Source organism: Penicillium subrubescens (assembly GCF_028828155.1).
Source record: "Penicillium subrubescens strain IBT 31985 chromosome Unknown utg000002l_segment0_segment0, whole genome shotgun sequence".
Lineage (NCBI taxonomy): Eukaryota > Fungi > Ascomycota > Eurotiomycetes > Eurotiales > Aspergillaceae > Penicillium > Penicillium subrubescens.
The window spans coordinates 2,781,955-2,806,161 of NW_026643152.1; the positions used below are offsets into that span (position 1 = coordinate 2,781,955).

General features: G+C 48.3%; 9 protein-coding genes across 9 annotated transcripts; 4 read left to right on the forward strand and 5 right to left on the reverse strand.

Annotated features, from left to right (window-relative positions):
- Nucleotides 1–695: 695 nt before the first annotated feature.
- On the reverse strand, nt 696–1,523 carry N7473_002396 (fungal specific transcription factor domain-containing protein; the record flags this gene model as incomplete). Its single annotated transcript, XM_057148336.1, has 3 exons — nt 696–1,107; nt 1,161–1,230; nt 1,286–1,523. The coding sequence occupies 3 exons, from the start codon at nt 1,521–1,523 to the stop codon at nt 696–698; spliced, it is 720 nt and encodes a 239-aa protein (XP_057011990.1).
- A 2,303-nt stretch (nt 1,524–3,826) lies between these two features.
- On the forward strand, nt 3,827–6,294 carry N7473_002397 (uncharacterized protein; the record flags this gene model as incomplete). Its single annotated transcript, XM_057148337.1, has 6 exons — nt 3,827–4,617; nt 4,678–5,437; nt 5,494–5,575; nt 5,645–5,785; nt 5,901–6,036; nt 6,135–6,294. The coding sequence occupies 6 exons, from the start codon at nt 3,827–3,829 to the stop codon at nt 6,292–6,294; spliced, it is 2,070 nt and encodes a 689-aa protein (XP_057011991.1).
- Nucleotides 6,295–8,099: 1,805 nt separating this feature from the next.
- Nucleotides 8,100–9,521, forward strand: N7473_002398 (phosphatidylinositol-specific phospholipase C; the record flags this gene model as incomplete). The annotated part of the gene is made up of 1 exon (XM_057148338.1): nt 8,100–9,521. The coding sequence occupies one exon, from the start codon at nt 8,100–8,102 to the stop codon at nt 9,519–9,521; it is 1,422 nt and encodes a 473-aa protein (XP_057011992.1).
- A 243-nt stretch (nt 9,522–9,764) lies between these two features.
- N7473_002399 (mitochondrial 54S ribosomal protein uL10m) lies at nt 9,765–10,817 on the reverse strand (the record flags this gene model as incomplete). Its single annotated transcript, XM_057148339.1, has 1 exon — nt 9,765–10,817. The coding sequence occupies one exon, from the start codon at nt 10,815–10,817 to the stop codon at nt 9,765–9,767; it is 1,053 nt and encodes a 350-aa protein (XP_057011993.1).
- Nucleotides 10,818–11,096: 279 nt separating this feature from the next.
- Nucleotides 11,097–12,448, forward strand: N7473_002400 (anthranilate phosphoribosyltransferase; the record flags this gene model as incomplete). Its single annotated transcript, XM_057148340.1, has 2 exons — nt 11,097–11,423; nt 11,480–12,448. 2 exons carry the CDS (start codon nt 11,097–11,099, stop codon nt 12,446–12,448), a joined length of 1,296 nt encoding a protein of 431 aa, XP_057011994.1.
- Nucleotides 12,449–12,763: 315 nt separating this feature from the next.
- Nucleotides 12,764–13,695, reverse strand: N7473_002401 (Rpo12/RPC10 RNA polymerase subunit family protein; the record flags this gene model as incomplete). Its single annotated transcript, XM_057148341.1, has 2 exons — nt 12,764–13,306; nt 13,394–13,695. Coding segments are annotated over 2 exons (327 nt in total), but the record flags the coding sequence as incomplete, so codon positions are not given.
- Nucleotides 13,696–16,198: 2,503 nt separating this feature from the next.
- N7473_002402 (sugar phosphate isomerase/epimerase family protein) lies at nt 16,199–17,197 on the forward strand (the record flags this gene model as incomplete). Its single annotated transcript, XM_057148342.1, has 1 exon — nt 16,199–17,197. The coding sequence occupies one exon, from the start codon at nt 16,199–16,201 to the stop codon at nt 17,195–17,197; it is 999 nt and encodes a 332-aa protein (XP_057011996.1).
- A 226-nt stretch (nt 17,198–17,423) lies between these two features.
- On the reverse strand, nt 17,424–20,357 carry N7473_002403 (transcription factor domain-containing protein; the record flags this gene model as incomplete). Its single annotated transcript, XM_057148343.1, is given in 8 exon segments — nt 17,424–18,054; nt 18,109–18,264; nt 18,317–18,544; nt 18,600–18,732; nt 18,791–18,999; nt 19,060–20,046; nt 20,118–20,200; nt 20,214–20,357. 8 exon segments carry the CDS (start codon nt 20,355–20,357, stop codon nt 17,424–17,426), a joined length of 2,571 nt encoding a protein of 856 aa, XP_057011997.1.
- A 1,251-nt stretch (nt 20,358–21,608) lies between these two features.
- On the reverse strand, nt 21,609–23,627 carry mirB (uncharacterized protein; the record flags this gene model as incomplete). The annotated part of the gene is made up of 4 exons (XM_057148344.1): nt 21,609–22,540; nt 22,608–22,953; nt 23,040–23,310; nt 23,380–23,627. 4 exons carry the CDS (start codon nt 23,625–23,627, stop codon nt 21,609–21,611), a joined length of 1,797 nt encoding a protein of 598 aa, XP_057011998.1.
- Nucleotides 23,628–24,207: the final 580 nt, after the last annotated feature.

Sequence of the window (24,207 nt, forward strand, 5' to 3'; positions counted from 1 at the left end):
CATAATCAACATTTGGACTTCTTTGGATGATCAATTTAAATCCTGTTCTCGCATATTGATCAGCGCTTTCCTTTCATCTTAAGGAAACGCTTCATTCTTTTCGGTGTTCCAGACAAGTGCCCATCCGGTGCAAAAGATTATGATAAGACTTTTAATTCCTGGCAAATAGGAATTATTAAATTGAATCCATATTAGACATGCCTGCAGCAAATTCCAGTCGCCGGTATTCTGTCATCCTTTCCACAAATAGTTGATGAAAGTATTGGTCGTTCAAGACGCAATCAGCAAATTCAGCAATTCTGGTTGCCATTGGCCAGACCTCCGAGACGATACGCAATAATCTCAAGGCCATTTTGACCTGAGCTCTTAGTATCGGTAGGAAAGATGGTACTGCGGTCTTTGCTTGAGCTTTAAGAGTCACAAGAACAGTAGAAATATGATAAACGCTGTGAAGTTCCGTTAATACTACCATCATCATCAGGAAGCTGAGGTGCCATACATGAACGTTGGAGAATATTGAACCAGTTTTCGAGCGACGAGGGCTTCTATCACTGACAGTATCGTCAATGAGGCGTGGTATCCCATGACTAGGGTGGTCCGCGCCGTTCCGGGGGAATGTATATGTAAATGGCATAAGGCGGTACTAAATGTTGCTTCAGCATCCATGGTAAACTCAAGTTACTTCGGAGAACTCACTAGTAGCAGGAAGTCAATATCGCAGACCAGATAGCGTGGGTTTGCCCATCCCAGATAAGGGACTTAGGACAATTCACTAGCCATTCATGTAACTCAATTTCACATTGTGCGATTCTGGCAGCCTGTATGTCCAGTGTATCCACAGGTGACCGCTGCATCGAAGTAATCTTTTGCATAATCTTGGACAGCTCCACGTATTTTACGAAGAACTGGGGATCATGCCCCTGGAAGGATTCATCTTCATCCTCAATCAGGTCACTTTCATTCAAATCCTCCACATCAGCATCTTCGAAATTAATGTTTACGGGATGGCCAAATGCAGCAGCCAGCGATCGGTCTCTAGTGAAGAGTGTCCACCATATGCGTTTCCGTAGCCGCCGCTCTGATACGCCCATGTCGGAGTTTTCAACACTAGAATAAGGTCAGGTATTTGTAAACGGAAATATGATTTGTCAGGGATGTACCTTCTATGCATCCCACATGAATGTGCGACAACAATGCTCAATTTATTCCAGTAAAGCATGTCCTTCTCCCCTACATCTGATAAGTATTAGCTGGTTATGCCGTAGCGACCGTGTATCACACGCACCTTCCGATCCTTCCCAGTACTGGCCCATTAACACCAATGCCTGAACAACAGTTGTCTGATCCTGTTCGAAACTCGCATCATAGAGAGCTTTTGCCCGATCGTAAAACTGCTTAGGAGGGGATATTGAGTTGCTGCTGCCTTCCATGTGATCCTTGGCACAAAATCTTGCAGCCACGAGGAAAATTGCTTGTTGCAGTAGTAGTGAAGGGGGATTGTTGACATCTCGATATCTCTGCATGAAGTCTTTTCGGTTGATAATAGGTATTACAGGTGCCACCCAGCGAAAGAAGACATCGAGGAGTTTATCACATATTGGCCGAGGAGGAATCTCAAAAGCACCTCTTCCGATGAGTATTTCCAGATCGATCGTGTCTAAACGATCCGTAGTGGGGTTAGGCTGCCTGTGAAGCTCACTAGTTACGTAGTGAATTGCATGACTGAGATTGCTTATGGCTGGTGATGGACCCTCGATCATGTCGCTCACATGAACACTGTTTATATCTACTCTCTTAGGAGTAGGAGTCTCGTTCGGAGATACTAAACTTTCCGTTCGGTCATGGTGTTGCTGCGCGTTTACCATTCGTGGAACACATGCTATGTTACAGCTCCTACAGGCTGCGCATGGCGAATTAGGCGTTTCTTTTTGGCATCGCACCTGGAAATGAGATTGAACTTTTGTTAGCTTGAGATTCTTTAGGCCCTTCAAATTCCATCTTACCTTACCTTCTTTCTGTGACATGGCTTGGACTTTTGTTAGCCTGTCTGATCCATCATCTGAAACCTTAAGAGTGGTCTTTTTTTCCAATGTACACCTCAAGCAAATCTATTCTTACCTCGCATGCTTGTCTGAATCCAATTGTGTTCCGCCTTTGTGATGATGACCCCGGTGCATTTTCCAGCATCAAGTTAGATGCCCCCCAGGTAATAGGCCAAGCCATCGAATGATACATATGCCTGATTCAATAATTGCCGTTTCGACGACAGATTCGTCAACATCCGCGGATGCACCTGGTAGCAATTAGTGACTAGTCAAAAAATTGCAATGTACGTGCTCCAAAGAATTTGGCGGACGTCAAGTCAGACCTCGGTTTTCGGAAAGCATATATTGATGACGGGATCATGAAATGCCGAGCGCGGAGAGTGGGGCGACGCCAAGCCAAAATAGGCCACTTTGACTGCGGACCTCTCTTTTGTTCCAACATAAAACTGGTTCGCAATTTTTTTCAACGCGTCAATTGATTGATCCAAGTGATTATCAATCATATCCCGTTGCGCAAGCAATATTGACCATCCCGAAGCTCTAGAGCAAATGTCATTTCAATGGTACAACTGGAGTTTACATAATGCCATTTTGGTCTATGTGGCAAAGTCAACAGGCAAGGTTGAAGCTCAGCGGACGCTGCCGGCCAGCCGACCCTGCACTATACTAGTTGTGAATCCTTAATTCTTTGGCTCCAACGCAAAAGAACTGTTGTCATTCACCGCTGTTACCAAGTCAATGGACATCCAGCTGTATCCTTATACCACGAGAGCATATTGATTTAATCAGCCCTTCATAAACGAGCGAGTACGGTACGAAACTGCGGTGCAGCGAAAAAATGTGAAGCAATGGCTAAGGGCAGAAGAGATCGCCCTCGCGAAGGTCAGTGATCATCGAGACTTGCCTTTCCTTCCACCAATCTTGAGTCGTCATGCCAGGGTAGAAATACAGACCTTCTGCTATAATATATGTAGGGGCCTAAAAAGCTTATCGTACCGCCACTCCTTTTTAACATAGCAGCGCTATGGATTCTTGATGCTTCCTAGTAAGACAGCACTGATTCGATTTCTTGTCCACACGTATTCATATGTATGGTACGCAGGTCGGCGGAAAGGGGTTGCACGCATCTAGTTGTCTACGTCGAATGTTTCAGACTGAGAAGTTTCATGGATACCGTTCACTTCTTTTGGTTTCTGAAGTGTTGGGGTATTCCATATCGTACATTTCTCACTATACATTGGTCGGCATCCAACCTTTAGTTCATGCAAAGCCTGGAAATTAAACATGGTGAAAATGCTCTCCTGGTTTCCGTCCCGGATCTGCCGAGTATGGGGATGTCCAATGAATAATTTCAGTCGAATATAAGGTCAAATCTTATTTGGAATATAGGACCTGGAGATTTGAGGGGTCCGGAAAAAACTGCTAAGCTTTGCAATTTACGATGAAACGATCCGTGAATAACACCTCCAGAGTATGTAGAAATATGAGAGACTGGTTTGAAGTTACGAAGTGGCGAGGTAAATGTAGGCCTTCCTCAATCGATAACCGAGGACTCCGAGGCAACGCCGGTTACAGCTTTGGAGGAGCCAACTGCAAGCGTCCGAAAGTCCGGAGCATCGGCACTGGTTTTTGTAATTTTATGGTTCTGCGTCGGAGATCCAAGTAAGACCCACCTTGACAATTAGTTTTATAAAAGAAAAGAACCCTGAGCTGACAGCTCACAAAACCAGTCCACAGCATATCAAGCTTTATCTGAACCGGAGAAGCTGTACTTTGTCAACATGCGCGACTTTACGGATCATCTCCGTCCCAGTCAGCCCGATGGCTCAACCACCCTCGCACGTGAGAGAGCGCAGTCCAGCGTCAATGTAGAAGAGCTAGGACAGCATTTGCTATCTTCTGATGGATTCCTAGAGCGACAGGCTCGTGTATTATCCATCTTACAGCGGGAGCCGGTACTCTCGAAAGACAAGCAGCAGAACCTATCACGTCCCGATAGGTTCAAGCTCGCACTTGCTAGGGGAAAGCTGCTTCGCCGACTCAAAGACAAGCATCAATGGAGCCCGGAAGATCACAAAATGGCGGAATATTTGCTCGATGACGTTTCACCCTACTTTCTTCATACCGAAATGTTTGTCACTACGGTACGCGAACAGGGCAGTGAAGCCCAGCGTGCCCATTGGATGCCTCTCATTGAGTCATGGAAGATCATTGGCGCGTACGCTCAAACAGAGCTTGGTCATGGAAGCAACGTTCGTGGCTTGGAGCTTGAAGCTCGCTGGGATAGCCGCACCAAGGAGTTTGTGCTGCATAGCCCGACTTTGACAGCCAGCAAGTGGTGGAATGGTAGCTTGGGCCGTACTGCCAATCACGCCATCGTGGTAGCTCAATTGCTTCTGCCCGCCCCAGGCTCACCGGATAAATACGTGTCGCATGGTCCCCATCCCTTCATTGTTCAGGTGAGGGATATGCAGACACATCAGCCGCTGGATGGAATCGTCATTGGAGACATCGGACCCAAGTATGGTTACAGCACTATCGATAATGCGTACATGCTTTTTGACAATTTCCGGTTGGTCTTTACAACAATGCTGAAAGCACGACCTTTATTTGCTAATCCCTCTAACTTTAGTATCCCACATGCCGCCTTTCTTTCGCGTTACTCTAGTGTCGATCCTAGGACCGGAATCTACTCGAAGCCCGAACAACCCGCTCTTGTTTACGGGTCGATGACCTATGTCCGCGCTAACATTGTCCAACATGCAAGGCTTGTTCTTGCTCGGGCTACCACTATTGCTGTGCGTTACACTGTTGTTCGCCGACAATTTCAGGACCGCGACGGCGACAAGACTGGCCCTGAGCTATCAGTACTCGACTATCCAACGGTTCAGATTCGAATCTTGCCATTGCTTGCTACAGTTTTCGCGCTGCACTACACGGGCCGGGGCATGCAAGAGGTGTATCAAAGCACCCGGCAAGATGTCGAGCAGCGCAATTTTCAATCACTAGCTCATATGCATAGCATGTCGTCCGGCCTGAAGAGCCTATGCACCACTCTCGCAGCTGATGGTATCGAGACCTGTCGTCGTGCACTGGGTGGACACGGATTTGGAGGAGGGAGCGGCCTTATCCAGCTCAACAATGATTATCTCTCCAAGCCGACAGTGGAGGGTGATAACTGGATGATCACTCAGCAGGTTGCGGCATACCTCATCAAGAGAATGACCGCCGCTATTGAGTCGCCAAATACTCCTAGCGATAATGACACCGATGCTTCTTTCAAGGAGCTTATCCGCGCGAAGCAAGGAAAATCTCCAAGTCATTGCCAATACGATGTTTTGGAAAATGATCGTGACATTGTTAGAAGCTTCCAGCTTCGTGCAGCTACTTTGGTATATCCAAAATCACTATCTTAATGCAAAAATACATGATCACTAATATCACGAAGTCATACGAAGCTTACAGTCAGAGAGTTATTCAGAAGAAGAGCTGGAACAGCCTCTTGATTCTACTTCACAAATTGAGTCGCGGTAGGTCCTCCGTCGATCCGAAGAAAACAGTTATGTTGAAATTTGAACTTCGAGCTAATACATCCCAAGCACAATCCCAGTCGATGATGGTCTCCATGTTCTTCGAAGGCCTCTCGAGCGATAGCAGCATCTCGAGCCCCACCAAAGCTGTCCTGTGGGACCTCTACCGTCTATTCGCTATGTATACCGTACAGAATGAGTCTTATGAATGTAAGGAAAATAACGCTACATTCTGCCCCGCGCCGTTCTTCAAGCTACCTGAGCCACCTGTCCCGCAAACAAGATCATTGAAAGATATCTAACTAACCACGATTCCTTAATGAAGTCTTGCGCTGCAATGCAGCCTCTCAATCCTCCCTAGATCATATCCCGGACCGCATCCAAGAACTCATGGCTCGTGTCCGGCCGCATGCATTGGCATTAGTCGATTCTTGGATGATCCCTGACTATTTACTTGACAGGTGAGACAGCCTCTACCAGAAGTATCGCTTATACATACGCTGGCAAGCTTTGGAATACTGGCTATTTGACAAAAAGGCTTACAATAATTACTTTACAGTGCCCTCGGCCGCTACGATGGTCGCGTATACGAAGACTTGTTCAACCGTGCCCACCGGCTGAATCCTCTGAATCGGATTACTTTCAATCCCAATTACTGGGAAGAAGAGATTGTGAAGGGGATCAAGGACGACGGAACAGGGATTTTGGCGAAATTATGAAGACTTTGGACGTCAAGCATGCCGCGCACATGCAATTTAGAGTGTCAACGTTAGAAGCGTAGTCTACCACCGGGGCCACCTCAAGAACCCTGTGCTTGACCGTGGGCCACGTCATCTTCCAGACTATCACCGGCAGGCCGTCTTGCCAGGCGCTTTCCAAGACTTCGCTGCCAACAGTTACCGCTCTACCTCACAGATTATCAATTCTACTAAGTTTCGACAGAATTCCCTCTCCTCGTTAGTACTATACAGAAATCCTTCCTAGCTACTGTACGTTAGGAACGCATTCGCTGATTTGAAGCTACCTTAAAGAAGTCTTTTCACCATATTTCTCTACAAAGGTGGAAATTTTTATTTTTGTGTCGCCTTGGAAGACATCCGTCATGAATACTGGGTGGAAGGCTGTAGATATTTCACCGAGGACAATCAGCTCTGGGTTTCAAGTGGTGAAGAGTTTAGGAAAAATCCTGCCAGAGCAAAAAGAATTCTACAATGATGCTACCACCAAAAATGAGGCACGGTATGCTCCAAAGGGCAAATTTGCCACGAAACTCGCACGGTTTATACCGTTTGAGGCATTACCCCCCATGCCGAATACCTCCGATATGCAGGAATGCTAGGAAAAGGAAGATAAGTTCTGCCATTTTTTAAAGCTTTTCAAAAATCGGTCCAGACAGTTACATACCGAATGGGCCCGGGTGAATGGAAGTTTTGTCCAATAGGTGATGCTCACTCCGTTTGACACGGGCTTGCAGTATCTTGTGCGGATCAATTAACTATGAAACATCGACTGCAACTGCTGGATAGGCGAGTGTACACACAGAACGGGCGGTCGACAGGGCCTTTCCGGGGAGAGAGGACCGGAAAGACGTAGATTGATATGTCTGCTTTTGTCTGTTTGAACCAAACTTTCCGCGCGATTCTCATACCAACTATTCCTGCTTGTCATAGGATTGGATTTAGATCGAACCTGTCAGTTTGTACAAAAGGTTTTGAGATTTAAGACTGAACCAAGCGAAACGCCTACATGCTAAAAAATTCTAGCGCAGAAATATCTATTATCAAAATACTGTTGGTATCACCAGCTAGTCTGTGTATACAGAGCGAACTCATGGAGGGGAGAAGAAGTTGATGGAATTATATAAAATCGAATTGTTTGATTGGACTGAGACGAATGTAAAATTGAGCCATTCTATAGCATTATAGCGGAGTATTATAAGTAGCCTTTGCCCTTCAAGAAGATCTTTTAACAGAAAGCAAGCTGATGCATACATAGCTAGACCTTTTCTCCGGTCTCTTTATTCAAACATATAGACGATCACTGCATAGGATTGAGTACATGATTAATTATAATGGACGCTGGATGTAGACCTCCATGACGCCAAAGTGGGTGGAAAATACCCCACCTCCACAGTTGAACCCCTCCAACGGTTCACGATCGGCATGCACAGCACATGTCGATGGAGACGGGTGTATAAATTGCAGTAGAACATAATAATATTCCCGTACTCGAACGCCCTATGAGCCCTGCGAATCAAATTGGCTGGTGCCTGGCACGGGGCGATGGAGAAGCTGGAATCTGGGCGTCAGAGATTCCTGTGAGCTTCGAATCAGCTTCGACTGCCAAGAGAGAAAGCTCCACGATACGCGATCGCCCGCAGATCGCCTATGGAGGGGTCATCTTTCTTGCTCAGCTGTGCAGCCCTGTCGTCCTTTGTGAGCTTCACATATTAATTGGGACTTGATTGACTTTGCGTTGAGCTTCCACATCAACTTTGGAGCTATTTTCCCCCACACCATCCATCATGGTCGCCGAACAACTCACCATCCGCAACAACACCAGCACTCCCATCATCCTCAAGCGCATTGAGCGCTTCGAGGCTCCCAATCAGAGCAGGGGAGATGATATCGCTTTTCTCGCAAAGAACTTCACCCGTGTGCTCACCAACACGACTCGCACGGTCGAGCCCGTCAAGGCCATTCATGTAGACACCCGTCCCTTCGAGGAGCACAACGATGTCGACATCCGCCTCGAGCCCTTTACAACCCACAGAACCGACCAAAGGGCATTCATTCACTCTGATAAGGAACGCATGCGTCTGACGTTCGAGGTCGATGGCGAACGCCACTCCATCCAGACGCCCGTGCCAACTACAGAGTCGGCCACCATGAATTCTGAGTCCGAGAACCCCAGGTACCGCTTCACGGGCGTCTACATCACCCCCGAGTCGCACCTGGCGGTCTTCTCATCGGCGAACCTGAACGCATGGATGGGCGAGCTGCGCGATGATACATTGCTCTCCGCGCTCTCTATCCCTGGCACTCACAACTCACCAACCTGCCACATCGCGCCGCCCTCGGTGCGCTGCCAGGCCGTCAGCCCGCGGGAGCAGTTGAAGAACGGCGTGCGCTTCTTCGACATCCGCGTTCAGCCTCAGTACCCCGATGATCCTGCCAAGGATGAATTGATCCTCGTCCACAGCGTCTTCCCCATCTCGCTCACCGGTAACAAGTACTTCCGCGACTTGATGAAGGAAGTCAACGAGTTCCTGGAGCAGAATCCCTCCGAGACACTCATCATCTCCCTCAAGCGCGAGGGTCCCGGCAACGCCACGGACGAGCAACTCGCCAACATTCTTTCTCGTCATTACGCCCGTCCCGACAGCCGCTGGTGGGTGCGACCCAAGATCCCCACTCTGGGCGAAGCTCGAGGCAAGGTCGTTCTCCTCCGTCGCTTCAATCTGCCCGATGAACTCAAGGGCGAGCACGGCGGTAATGGCTGGGGTATTGATGGCGCTGCGTGGGCAGATAACACTCCCAATGCGACCTGTCCCAGTGGCCACCTCTGTATCCAGGATTTCTACGAGGTCCAGGAAACCACCAACATCGAGGAGAAGGTTCAATTCGTCAAGGAACAGATTGACCGGGCGAGTAAATGCCGCTATCCATTCGGGGAGCTGCCCGGTCCGGTCGAGGCTCGCGAGTTCCCGTTCTATATCAATTTCCTTAGTGCCAGCAACTTCTGGAAGACCAATACCTGGCCCGAGAAGATTGCTGCTAAGGTGAATCCCGCCACGGTTGACTATATCTGCCGTCGTGAGAGTCATGAGGACGGTGATTGCTCCACTGGTATTCTGGTGACCGATTGGGTTGGTCTGGATGGGGATTGGGATCTTGTGCGCTGCATTGTTGGCATGAACGCCAAGCTGCGCTTGAGAGAGAACTAGGAGAGGCGACTTTGGTAGATAATTAGGAGGAATTTTGTGCTCTTCTCGCCTATTGTTACGTATTCTCGAATTGATATCCAAATCCCAAGTTCCAGGGAGGAACAATTTCACCAAGGTGTATTTTTTGTGCAGTATACATTCATCCTAGCTAGAAAGAACAACAAAAAACCTAAGATCCTCTAGGATGCAAAACAAACAGTATGACCTATTATACAAGAATGATTGGGTATGGCCTCGGCCAACCTAAGACGACTCGCTCTTCTCGCCCTCGGGCTTCTGCTCCTCCTCCAAAACACTTCTCCGGCTCTCCAGAGTAAGATACAAGCTCTTGCCAGCACCTTCCAGAGTGCTGGTGACGCTGGATCCCACGCTCTGCAGGGCCATGATAAGCTGAGCGCGCAGACCGTCGATGCCACCCTCGATGCTGCCGACCCACTTGGTCTCATTGATATCAAAGACCTTGCCATCGACGCGGGCAGCGAGAAGGTTAATCTTCTGCAGACCGTTCTGGACAGTCGGGTCGTGGTAATCCGGGTTACCCTTGCGAGAGGGCGCAGTAAATCCTGACTCCTTCGGCGTTAAGATCGACAAAGCAGCCTTCATGTGTTCGGGGGAGACGGCCGGGATGGAGAGGATCGCGATGGGACCGACAAGAATGTCGGCAAGCTCGTGGCGGCCCTTGAGGTGCTTCACTGCAGCGTGGGCAGCGCGAGACAAGTCGTGGGTCAAGGCAGGATCGTCCCTAGAGCCGGAAATGGCTGGCAGCTCAGCGGACGTTTGTGTGATGGGGTTGACAGCACTTGGGGGCTGTCCAGCAGCCTGGGCGGCCTCGTTCGGCCGGAAATACTCGACGATGCGGATCGCAACCTCGAATATGCTAGTCTGGATGGTCTGCAGCTTGATGTAAGGAGCCAATTGCGGAGCTGTCCGGCCCTCAGAGGCAATCTTCTCGTCCACCTTCTCGAGAGCTTTTGTGAGCTCTCGTCGGATCGAGGCCCATTCCATGGACTTCAAATTGTTGTGTTGGAAGATGACCATCAAAGGAGATGTGCGGATGAGGGAGGTATATTGCCGCAGGAGTTGTGACCGGCGGTATTCGGGATTGCGGTGCGATGGCAACTGGGTAGTAGGATTCTTTGAGATTGGAGCTTTTGAGTGTGTCATTTGCTCAATGGGTGCAGCTGGGGTTGTTGCTGCCGCGGCGACAGTGCTAGCACTCCGAGACGCGATTCGGAGTTCTTGCGGGCATCGCAAGGCCTGTCGGCGAAGCGACATGATGCGTACCCGTGGAGGCATATTGAATGATGTGTGGTAGGTGTACAATGACACCGATTGTTCGAGATTGAGTGGATCAAAAGGACCTCCGGGGGACGGAAGGGCAGTTCAACGGGTGATATTTTTTGATTCCAGAATGGGAATAGTGCCATCATGGGCGGTGTATTTATTCTGCCGGACATGGGTCTGCGCCATGAGGGGCTTGACTCATGACTGTATCATTTCTTTGACACTTTTGAACACCCATTGACCTACTAGAGCTTTGGGAACTTCTCAATTTCAATTGAGTATTTACTCAGGATGTCTTCCCCCAAATATGAGAAGCCGGAGGTGGTCTCCATCTCCCCTCTTCTCCAACGCCTGGCATACCCCGCTACCGCGGATATTCGAGTCAGCGCAGAGGACATTGCGTCCGCATTTGCTCTGATCTTCGAGGACCGATTGTCAGATATTCAGACCGCAGCCCTCCTCACCCTGCTGCACTCCACAGGAAAGGACAGGCAGGCTGATGTCATTGCGAAATGTTCCCACCGCATGAGAGAGGCAGCTTGCCAGATTAAGAAGACCGAGCTGAAGAAGATTGTCAAAGCTCGTGGAAGGCGCGAAGGAAACTACCATGGCGGTTTGGTAAGAGGACATGAAGCTTTGCCATTTAATTGCGACTGACGATGTTTTTACTGTAGTGCGACATCGTCGGAACCGGCGGAGATTCACACTCGACCTTCAACGTCTCCACTACCTCTTCCATTATTGCCTCGCCGCTGTTGATGTCGGCCAAGCATGGCAACCGTGCCCAAACCTCTTTCTCTGGCTCTGCCGATGTCCTGAACGCGATCCAGCCCATCCCTCCCAAGATCTCCGCAGTCAACGCGACCAACGTGGCCAAGGTCTACGAGAGAACCAATTATGCCTTCCTCTTCGCCCCCAACTTCCACCCCGGTATGATGTACGCCAACCCAGTCCGACGTGGTCTGGGCTTGAGGACGATCTTCAACCTAATGGGACCTCTGGCCAACCCTATCGATTGGGCAATTGAGGCACGAGTAGTCGGTGTGGCTTACCAAAGCCTGGGTCCAGTTTTTGTCGATGCTCTCCGACAAGCCGGTGCCAAGAAGGCACTGGTTGTCTGTGGCGAGGAGGACATGGATGAGATCAGTTGCGCAGGCCCTACAAACTGCTGGAGGCTCTCAGAGTACCCCAACCCAGCGTACAAGCCCTCCGAAGGTGACGACGAGGACTCGAGCGATGGTGAAGAAGAAAACCCCAAGACACTAGTCAAGGTCGATACCTTTCAACTCCACCCCTCAGACTTTGGTTTGCCTGTTCACCCTCTCACCGAGGTCTATGGTCGCAAGATGCCGAAGGATAACGCGGCTAAGCTCATGAGCATCCTCCGCAACGAGCTTCCTCGGGACGATCCTATTCTGGAGTTTGTGCTCATGAACGTTGCTGGTTTGCTGGTCACCTCTGGTATCTGCGAGGCTGACACTAGCAACATGGGTGCTGGCGACGATGGCAAGGTAATCACCGAGCGCGGCCCTGGCGGAGGCCGCTGGAAGGAGGGCTTGCGCCGCGCCCGCTGGGCTATCGAAAGTGGCGAGGCTCTCAAGAGTCTAGAGCAGTTCATTGCAGTCACAAATGAGCTGGAATAAGCAACTCGGAGAAGAGACGGCCTCCGAAGTCTAGAAGGTTGATGTCATGGATTTTGTCGTGATTGTATCTCTTGCAATCTGTTTGGAAATCTCGGGTCGATATTGACTGATTTTTATTTCGTCGTCCAGGTGACTCAGGGTTCGTAAGAAGATTTCGGCTTAAACCTGTTTGAATTAATTGAAGGCTGAGGCTAATCGCAAGCCAATTTGTGCCTTTGCACGACATACTACTCTATTTTCGGATATAGTAGAGAATAGGTATACTAGATCCTTGAAATCTAGACTAAGAAACGCTTTTACAATATAAACATATCTGCTTTAACTTCCCTTCTTATAAAAGATCTTTCTAAACGTCTTTTGAGCCATCTTTCTTCATAGCTTAAGCAACCTTGAAGGATTAGTAGGCATGAAGGGATATCTAGGTACTCTATGTACCTGTTATGCATCATGTCCGAATGGTATAGTCTGCCGTGCGAAAGCCCAATTTGGCCTGCGATTAGCCTCGGCCTAAGTGAAGTGGGGGTCAGGAACTCGGACGAGTTTGCCAACATGAATCTAAAAAAGATCAAACTGAATAGAATCCCAGGATCATATTTTATTCGCCGTAGCTAGACGAATCTAGCCACAGGCCACAAGTCTCATGTATTTCATGAAGACTATTTGTGTATTGCAACTCCAAAGCGCCATTCGATGCATCGTGCCAAAAATTCGAGAAAAGAAGAAAGAATCATAGAATAACGCGAGCCCCGGTTCCTTCAAACTCCACTGCGTCTGGGACCTCACACGGCCTAGACGATTATTTTGCCGGCTCGTCATATCGGTTCGGCGCATATTTAACGGGCCTCGAACTGGACCATACTATCATGAGAGAAATCGAGTCAGTCCGAGTACTCTGATAAGAGAATGCGCGTTGCGCCGGAAGTGGGCTGATAGGATGGATCTTACCGCTTAGTCCGCTCCTTGTAGAGCACACGGTGACCGCACTCCTTGCAGCGAATGTGCTCACTGCGGCGCAGAGACACGCGCGACGCGCAGTGACCGCAGATGTAGACGACCGCAGGGCTGTCGACGGCCATACCGCTGGTGCCCTCGAAGGCGTTCTGGCCACTCATGGAGGGCACCTGGTAAGCTTCACGAGACATGGTGGAGGGCTTGTAGTTTTTTGGGTGGGATGTTTCGGTGAGAGGGTGTTCGTCGATGGAAGGGCAGCAAGAGTCGGGAGATAAGCGATCGAGGGTGGTGGTGAGCGTTGGAGTCGGCGAGATTCTTTTTCTTTCGCCGCGGGATTTTAGGTGATTATCTAAGCACATGATAACCACGGCCGAGCGGTTAACCCACCCCCATGATAAATTTTGAAAACATGATAAATCAACCAAAACGCATCAATTCTGCTATATCTATCGTGTATTACAATGATTGATCCTATGCCCAATCTCCCAGTATCCACTACACTTAGGCAGAGCCCTCCTGCGTGGCTAATCCTGCTGGGTAGGTAAATCGCCCTGTTCATGCGATACTACCTCATTAGCTTCTACTAGCTAAATTGGCTGCTGAGCTAGCTATAGGCCCTCTTCGATCGATAGGCCCCCTTCGTGTGCTATATGCCTAGTCGATCGAGTGTGCTTTTGACGTTTCTTCTCATTCTCTACGCGTAGATCAGCGTTCTCCTCCACTAATATCGTAGTGTGATGTAAAGCTTAATAGTGGCCCTTAAGAATCTAATCAACCACTAATTTCAACGAGCTTAGAGGCCTTTTTAACTGCCGATCTATTAGGTCTTTTATCATTTTAGCCTGCTTATATAGTTGGGCTACTTTTCTGGGCGTTTTTGGTGTGAATTAGCTAGATTTGCTGTTTAGTCGGCTTAATAGTGGTGAAGGCGTTCGAAGCGATATATTAAGCTTGGAAAGCACCCCTTCGGCACTAACTAGTACGATACCAGTAGCTGCAAAGCTGCTTTGAATAATATCCGGCTAGAAAGCTTCTAGCCGTGCGCGAGGATAATCTGCTAGAAAATCAAGCTTGTCAATATAATTATAGCCTGTTCGGGCTTAATCGCTCACGAAGCGACCGTACGCACGCTTAAGCACTGCAAAGCACCTAATATTAAGCGGTTGAAGTAAGTGAGACAAATATGAAGGCATACAGAGTGGTATAATATTTGTAAAGATATACTCTACAAGTCAGGATAGAGGCCTGTCAATCAGGTAGGAGAAAGGAGCCAAGTCAATTGTTCAGAAAAGTCAAAGACTGCTTCTTGAGGAATGTAAGACCTCTCCAACATGGATCAATTTAAATACAGTCATATCGCTCAAAACAGGAAGGAGATGTATCCGTGCTAGGGGAATGGGAGCGGGGAAAACACGAGGCTTGTGTATCCTCTACAAGGGTCTTCCTTGCAGGAGTTCGTACACGTACTGGCAGCGAAGCCCCAGTGAACCTCCACCGAAAGCTTGCCGGCTTACCAGGGTCCTGGTGGCCTGAGGCGCCAACATTTGTGAATAACCTCATATCAGGTGTATCGTAACAATTTGCTCTTTTACTACCCCTCTTATACTTATAGACTTATAGGTCTTTAGGTTTTAAGCCCTATCGTAGTTAATATGTATAGATATCTAAATTATTTAGATACAAAATTTGAAGAAGCCTTTTTAGAGACCTACTACAAAGGTATTAAAGATATACAGTGCATGTGTGTGTATATATATGTGTATGTAGATCAAGGCTAAGGTTTAGATTCTATGATAGGAGACTTAGGAGTTAAGTGTGTTGAGTCGATCGAGGCAGCGGAGATGGGATAAGAAGGTTGTTAAAAGACCCCCGAGGAAGATAGCAGACGAAGTATCTGATAGCCGGTCGACTAGGCTAGGCGAGAAGGAGGGGGCCCAATGTTCAGATGGAGAGGGGAGCCATACTCAGCGTCGTTTTGAGTCGTTAGTGGAAACGGGGGGTACAATCGTTAGGGCAGCCAGCTCAGCGGGGCCCAAAAAAGTTCAACAGAACCCAGAAAATTTCTGACTGATTTTGGGTCCTAATGAGTTATTAAATTTACCTTTATATATTTATAGAGGGTTCAACTTTACAAGTTTCGTAAGTATCTCAATGTATAATCAAAGGATCACTCATCGATGGAAGATTGTAGGGGATTGGGTCCCCCCCGATGAGATCCGGCACCTCCTCGGGACCCAGATTAGTCAGAACTTTTGGTCCCGCTGAGCTGGAACCCGCCCGTAATCGTTACGGTCCGGCGTCAATAAGACAGGGGTAGATAATAATAAGCATTCCTAGTTAGGTGCAGAATAGGGAGGCCGTAGCAGGCAGCGGGCGGTGAAGCGGCGGCTCGCGGTGTAAAGTTATGATCATGTTAATGGCACGACAAGAACGTTCATGACACGACATACTACACCCCTTTCGGGTTAGCCCCGATCCACCAACAAAAAAGGCCTCAGGTATACATCCATATCTCTCTATATAAGCCTTAATATCAATTTCAACTTAAGTATAGAACTACTTGACTATCATTGATTACAAAATTTCTGCTACTTTCAATGCTCTGTTGTAACACGGCATTAATGGCTTAAAAGTGTTTTTCTAGGGGCTGAGGGTAGGAGTATGGAGATCGGAAATCAAATGCCGGGGTACTCACAATGGAATTCGATTCCAGGTCACCCTGTCCGAACATATAAGAATCGGATCATGTCTGGAGTGTTACTTTTATTGGTTTGATAAATCAGTACATTTCACGCCACGATGATCACCAACAAGCTGGCAATTGGCAGTCTTTCATTGGGTCAGCATCCTTCTCATGCTCTAGACCTTAAAATCCGCGTTGCAGCCCAAGCAGGATTCGCTGGCATCGAAATAGTGTTTTCAGATTTGGAAAGATTCTCTCACTCCAACAACTTATCTCTGTTCAAAGGCGCCAGCAGAATAAAGGCGATCTGTGATGAAAATCATCTCAGCATCCTCTCGTTGGCCCCCTTCGAGAATTATGAGGGAGACCCGTCGCCATTGGCTGATAGGCTACAGAAAGCCACGCAATGGATCGAAGTTGCCAGGGTACTACACGCACCGTTCTTGCAAGTTCCTGCCCAGTATGGCGCTGATGCTATTGGCGATGAGGACGTGATAATAAGCGAGTTGCGGCAACTATGCGACTTGGCAAGCTCCAAGCCAACACTTGTCTCGGTCGCTTATGAGCCAATGTCTTGGTCGACCTATCACTCAACGTGGGAATCTTCATTGAAGCTAGTGGAATCTGTCGCTCGGGAGAACTTCGGGTTGTGTCTCGATACCTTCCATAGCATCACAAAGTTATGGGCGGATCCTTCCGCACCTTCGGGAAAGTATCCTGATGCAGACGATATTCTGCGCGAATCTCTACGTCGCTTTGTACGAGACTGTCCTCTGGAAAAGATATTCTTCGTGCAACTGTCCGACGGTGAGAAGTTTGATCCTCCGTTCTCCAAAGAACACCCGTGGCATTTGGAAGGCGAGGCTCCTCAGTTTACTTGGTCAAAGCATGCACGTCCGTTCCCGTACGAGGCCGAATTTGGCGCATACATGCCGGTTACTGAGGTTGCGAGGGCGTGGATTGTCGAGACAGGCTACACCGGTTGGGTATCAATGGAGATCTTTGATCGTCGTATGCGAGATAAGGGTAGGCAAGTGGAACATGCTGCTATGCGAGGCATGGAATCTTGGAGAAAACTCAAACAGGAGCTCGAGGCTACAGGGCCAAAGCTATGATGGGCAAAATCTGGGTAGGGAAGTACGTCAGCTACGGAAATTTCTTGCGAAATTTCATTGGTTGACATGAATGACCTAGTAGTCTACTGAACTTGCTATCTTCGAGCAATTGTATTTCGAAATTAAGCTTTCATTTCATACCCTAAGCTTCTAGTTAGTATTCATGCAAAGGTACACGGTATATCTCAGCTGCCCAATGGAAATAACAGTAAAGTGCCAATGTACCTCACGATAGAGGAACAGCACCCATGCTAGCGGCCCATAACCAATCGAAATCCTCCGAGTCACAATCAAGCAGAGCATCGCCCTTTTGATGTGAGTCTTGCAATGTCAGATTGTCTCCAGAATCGTTTATCTCTCCAGAACCAGGCTGAGGTGAAGTGCGTGACCTTTTGTTTTGAGGCGATTGGGCTCGAGATTTATCATGAGCTTCCGACATGGCCCGCTTTGCTGAACGATAAGGGCGGACCTTCGTCTCCCACAAGCCCTGCATATGGAGCAAAAAACTCTGCGCTCGTTTCGCACTCTCCCATGAGAAACCCAATTCTTCTAGCGCACGGAAGCAAAGGCTGAGATGGGCTACCGTTTCATGATCATGGTCGAAGTTGCGATTGAGGATAGTCGCGAATATCAACATTAGCGCCGCAGAGCAGGTTATAGCAACAGCTTGTATGTTCATGCGACGAAATGTGTAGCGCAATTCGTATAGGTGAAGAAGTTTGGCAATTGCGGTTGCGGAGTCGACACACATTTTGCGGGCATGGGTATGACCGGGGCCTTGAGCGGGTTGAGGCTGAATCGAACTTTTAGAGATCCATGGTCGATGTGCATGGATGATAGCTTGGTGATAGTGCATGCTAGATTCAGATTGTTAGCGTGTGAAAAAGGAATATGGCGGGACAGGTATTTACTGGAGCAATAGCACATGTGGCAGATATGGAACTGTCGAATCGTCGAGGTCGACTTGCAGAGGCGTGGGTAGATTAGCTTTCCATTCAAGAAGCTTTCGAGTCGTCTTTGCATTGAGACTCTGCAGATCATGTTTCGATATCTTCGACGATCCGTACCTGCGTGGCATACTTTAGCGGTGGCGTTTGGGCGATCGGAAGTTGTACATACAAAACATGTCCCAAGGGTGTCATGATCTCACATAGTAAGATACGATACCGACTTAAAGTTGTGACTGGATTCACAATCGGTGTGTCTTGTAGCGAGCAAAATGGATAGGGCAATCCATAGGGAGTCCATCGCTGGGCCTGATCCCAGGTTGAATCGCGACCAGGCTTGTCAACAGTGACGTCCTCCATATTAATTCTGAATGGGCGCCCGAGGAGGAAGCCCCATTGTCTGGTAGCATGTAATGTCAGCGAATTTTCATAGGATTAGCGGATGTGTTACTCACTGGTCCAGCGTGTAAGCCCCCCAGAAGACCATGCGTCGCAGTTCCGCTTCAGCCGCACTGATAGACCCATCCGATATGTAGGAGGACATGTCAAGGTGTAGCCCAAGATCAAAGGCGAGTCGCATAGCCATTCCTGATAACACATCAGACACGATTTTAGTACTGTATAATTGTGGCGAGCGCAAACTCACCACTGTAAAGCCATCCTCTCGCGTCGCGCTTGCAACCAATATCATGTCCACTCAACACTACCGTGGCCTGGACGGTTGCCAAGCATGGCGAATCAAGCTCAATATCAAGCAAAGTCTTAGCACGATCTGCAAAAAAATCCGATACAGATTTTGGATACGTGATGAAGTTTGGATGATAGCGAGGCTCAAATGCAGCACCAAGACAACACCTGCACATGTTAGCGTCGATGATAATACAAAATCAGAGCATAGGTATTGGGTGAACTAACAAGGCATTCGTCAAGGCCTCTGAATAATATGGCGTTTCTTCCATCTCATCTTGCCAACGCTGCTTTGCCCCCTCATACATTTTCCTATCGACGACATCAAACGAGGGATTGTGCCAGGTGAAGTAGAGGTTGATCAGATGGGCCTCCAAATCAGGTGGCACACTTTTGCCGATCCCCATGCGATACAAGTAGTCTTGACCATCTTTTCGTACGTTGCGATGTATGGTTAGTTTGTCCGGGGTTGGCATTCGCAGCAAATTGAAGTGAGAGGTCGGGCCATAATATCGCACTTGGCCATCGGAACCAATCTGGAGACTCCCCATGCGGTCTGAGAGGCGGTGCACAATTTCTTCCATGTCTTCGTTGCTATTGGAGTGTTGCTTCAGTTTATCATCATTCGGCGCGGTCTCTCCCGTCTTGAGTAGACGATCCAAAGGTAATGAATCAGGCGAATCGCTTGGGTGTGGTTGAAGTGGTATTGTAGACGGGTCAAGGCTAGGTAAGCCTTCTGGAGAAGGATTGTTTGAAATCACTTCTTCGCCGATAGTCGAGAGACCCTCCAGATCAACAAGTTCGTCCTCGAACAGGGGCGGCAGTGTGTCTTCCGTGAATTCACGAAGAGCTATAGGCGCCTGTGATGTAGGTTGGTGAATTTCTTCATAGCCGTCAACTGTCAGTGGTTGCGCCAATATATCCATGTGCGAGTTCAACTCGCTGAGGTCAACCTCAAGAACTGCCTCTTCATTCTCTTCAAGCAGAGCCCGAGTAGTCCCGGCGAGAGAAGAATGCGCCAATTGCCTATCTTTGGTCTCGATTTTCTCCAAGGCCAATTGAACATGGCCAAGTCCCAGAGTTTCTAAAGCATTCTTCAATGCAATTTCATTCTCATTGAACATGGGAGGTGGGGACAGTCCCTGGTCAATGAGATATTGAGATAGCTCATCTAGTCGGTTGACAAGAAGGTCAACCACAAATCGAAGAGATATTCTGAATTTTATCAATTGATTATCAGTAAATAGCGTCGATCGGCAAGCAACGCAGAAATTGACGAAACTTACTTTCTCTTATCTGATCCAGCCCGATACGTGCATTCCTTCTTTTTATTTTGGCAACTTGAACAAGATGGCTGGGCTCCATCACACTGTTTTACAAACCCGAGTTAGCTGAGTTCCTTGTAACAAATTTGCGGTTCTAGGCAGTCCAGGAAACCGATTTCCGACCTTCACTTTACTCAGCCGGCATGCGTCGCAGGCCGTTGTGACATATTTTCGTGTTGCATCCTTTCTCGCTGGCGCCATTTTGGGGAAATCAAACAATTATTCTCAGAATTCACACAGGCGCAGAAATAACCAGAAGACCGTTTGATAGTATGTAGTTGAAGTGTAGTTGGAGTGGCCGACAAATCTCGGGAATTGCCAGAGGGGAGATCCGAGCGAGACCCACATGGTAGTGATATTGACCAATCAGAAAGTCAGCTTGATACGGCATTGTACTGTAGGAGTGAGAGTTAGGCCAGTTGAATATCAATGGAGAAGGCGAGTAGCCACAAGAGGATAATGCAAATGCGAGATAACGAAAAAAACCCGATCCAACGAAAAAAACTGGATGCGTCGCATATTAAGAACCTCTCCAGGTTGACTACTATTTATCTTGCGCGAAGGTGGATAGCAGTAGCCAGAGAGGATCTAATAAAGTAAATGCAAAACATCGAAAAAATGGGGATCCAACGCAAAAATTGGGCTTAACCAAAAGACTGTGTTTAGCGAAAAAAGCCAGATGCATGGATCGCATGGATGTTAAGACCTCTGTTAACTATATGCTACTTATTGTGCGTGACGGCAGAATACCAGTAGCAGAGGGGGGATCTGATAATGCGAATGCGAAAAATCGAAAAAATCGTGAACGAAAAATCGTGATCTAACGAAAAAACCGGATGCATCGCATGTTAAGAACCTCTGTTGCCTACTACTTATCTTGCGCGGCGGCAGGATAGTAGTTAGCCGGAAGGGGGCCTAATAATGCAAATGCGAAACAACGAACCCAGAGGGTATTCAGTGGATTTGATCGCTCATCTTTGGAAGAGCGCTGGATCGAAAAGAAGTAAGGTCTTCTCGAAGGAAGTGACGATGTGGCGATGGAGTTTACACGGCGACTGCGGTGGTTGCTAAGAACACGGAACAATTTCATTGCAGGCAGGAATATATATCTGACGGCAGTCTCATGCTTCACGAGAACAAGTATGATAGATGGACAGTGTAGGTGCTAATACTCTATCGAGAATAGAATTGGTGAAACTTAGGTAGGTGATGGTACATGAAATATCTTGCGTCAGAACCAGCGACCACCCCAGATACATTTTTCCTCTATGGTACCCACAGGCCAAAAGCTTCTAAGTCTTTCAATTAAGCAAAATCTGTCAGGTCCCCGTTCAGCGATATCTCATTAAATAACCTGTCAATCATATTGACCAGTCCGTAGTGAATGAGTATAAGTTCTTTGTCAGAGCCAAGAACCTAAACCGATCAAGACACAGATCTCCGAATCGGTTCTTAAAACACGTTACCTTTGGTCTGAGTCATGTTCTTAACGTTGATGTTTCTCATCATTCCAACCCAGACGAAGCCGAGAACCATAAAGACTGTGCCCGCAATGAGCATACGAGTCTGAGCGTAGCCGTACGCCTCCACAATGGCATCACGGGTCGGGCTTCCAACCGGATAACTGAGCTGCTCAACAAGACTCTCGTAGATGAGCATCAACTTTGGCCGAGCTGAGTCTGGGAGCACCTGCTCAAGTTTCTTCAAGAATGTGTTCGTCCAGATAGCACCGCAGATGGCGCTACCGACTGAGCCACCGATGCTGCCCATCACGAATAGCAAAGCAAGCACTGCAGCGACGTGCTGATGATCAACGGAGGAGAGGACAGCTAGTTGCACGCAGAGAATGAATACCCCACCCGCAACAGAAAAGAAGACCTCGCACATGACAATGTAGCCAATGTAACCTCCTGGTGTACGGAAGTGGATCATAAGACCCAGGCCAAAGATATACATCGGGACACAGATCCAGAGAATCCACTTGAAGCGACCGGTCACGCGGATTAGCCAACCGGCAACGAAGAGGAAGACAAATGAGACGACACTGAAGGTGTTGCCAACATATCCGGCGGTTGCCACATCCAATTCGTACACCACTTGTAGGAACGAGGAGAGGTAACTGCCGTAGCAGTAATATGAGACTTGGTATGTCAAATCCAAGAGACAGGCACCCAAGATAGTGCGGTCGGTGAGGAACTTATAGTTGAGGAACGGCACCGGTGCGACATACATCTCATAGAACCAGAAAGCAATGATCATCACTAAGCCAACAACAATCATTGCGATAATATAGCCGGTCTGGAAGCCGTGAGGGGCCATGGCCGCCAGGGTAAACGGAAGGAGGAAAATGATGAAGCCTCCAGCGAAGAGGAAAACTCCGGGTACTGTGGAATGAGTGACAATCATGAGCATCGCAGAAATCTCGCAAAGGTAATGATGGGTACCACTTACAATCAAACTCGATGATGAACCACCAAAGGCCCTGAGGGCTGATGTCCCACTTCTTCTTCTCACGGATGAGGATGCCCTTTTTCTCCGCCTGGCGGAGGTTCCAAGCCAACATGAAGTAAATTGGCAGAGCAAACACAGGCACGAGGATTGCCCAAATGCCATAGCCCCAACGCCAGGTGGAGTGCACAAGCAGCTCACCAGCAGCCTTGGATCCGGCAAACGCGGAGATCAATGCTGGCGATGAGGTGAAAGCAAAAGCCAGACCTCGATTTCTCAGATTGGTCACGTCGGTAGCAAGGACATCCCATGTATAGACCAGACCTCCGAAGCCTACGGAGTAGAAAACCTAAGAGCATAAAGATGGCACGTCAGATATTTTCTTGCTGATATTCGACGTCACTGGAAAAATCGTGGCAACCGGATTTCTCTTACCTGTCCAGCGCAGTAAGTCTCGATATTCTTGGATGCAGCGAGTAGAACCAGGCCAAGAACGCAAAATGTTATCATGACGAGGAAACCCTCGGCACGACCCCACAGATCCAATGCCTTGGCCATGGGGATATAGATGGAGCCAGCCATGGCCGAGGACACAATAGTGATGACGGTTAGCAGCGAATGTCCAGCGAAAGAGCTCGTCGCATATGCGTTCAAGCTGTAGGTCATAGATCCTCGCATATTATTGACCAAGGTAAGGAACCAGATCCTTTTTTTACGAAGAGAATAGAACAATTAGTAGAGCGCGACACACCCTCCGCAAGGGTGCGATACTTACATTACTAGTAACAGGTAGGCGGATTTCTTGCTCCAGGCGATAGTCACCGCCTCAATCTTCTTCACACCCGCTTGAGCATCCTCTGCAGGCTTCTCCTGTTCGTTGCTCGAGGCATCGTTGACGGTTGGATATCCGGCTTCCTTATCACTAACCTTTTCTTGCAAAGCTGCAGGGTCATCGACCGGGGCAGCCTTGGTGCTGGCGGACTTGTCGCAAACCGTGGTATAAAACTTCTTCACAGACTCCATTGTGATTTAACCTGAGCCGAGAGAACCACAGGAAGAATGATGAACAAAAGAAGATTGACGAAGCAGCGTGCAGGCCAGCTGATAGATATTCAAGCGAGCGCGGACATTTTTATCAGATCTTTATCCGATCCCGCTCCGGTGGGCAGATATAATCTTTACGTAAGGATAGTGGACGGCGTGCATTACGCGGCAAGAAAAATAAGAGAAAGAAAAAAAAAAGACAAGCCAAGTCGGAGGCTTGAAGCGAGCAGGGAAATCGAAATTACAGCGTTACGGCCCCTGTACCGCACCGCAACGCCGAGGTATTCTAGGGCTGACGCTAACCCGAGACTAACCTTCCTAAGAAACTGTACTCAGAGGTAGAATCTCATCTCTGAGATCGGAATGGCTTTGGCATTTCTCGAGAGAAATTTGATGGGAGCTAGAATTATAGAAAACTGGCACCAAGCCCTTGATCTTTCTGATAATGGCCATAGCGTTGAGACAATCTGATAATCTGGAATGAGTTTCAACCAGTCATAGAAGACGATGCAGTGAGTATTACAGATGGCACCGGCGGCAACACGATATTTTGTGCAGT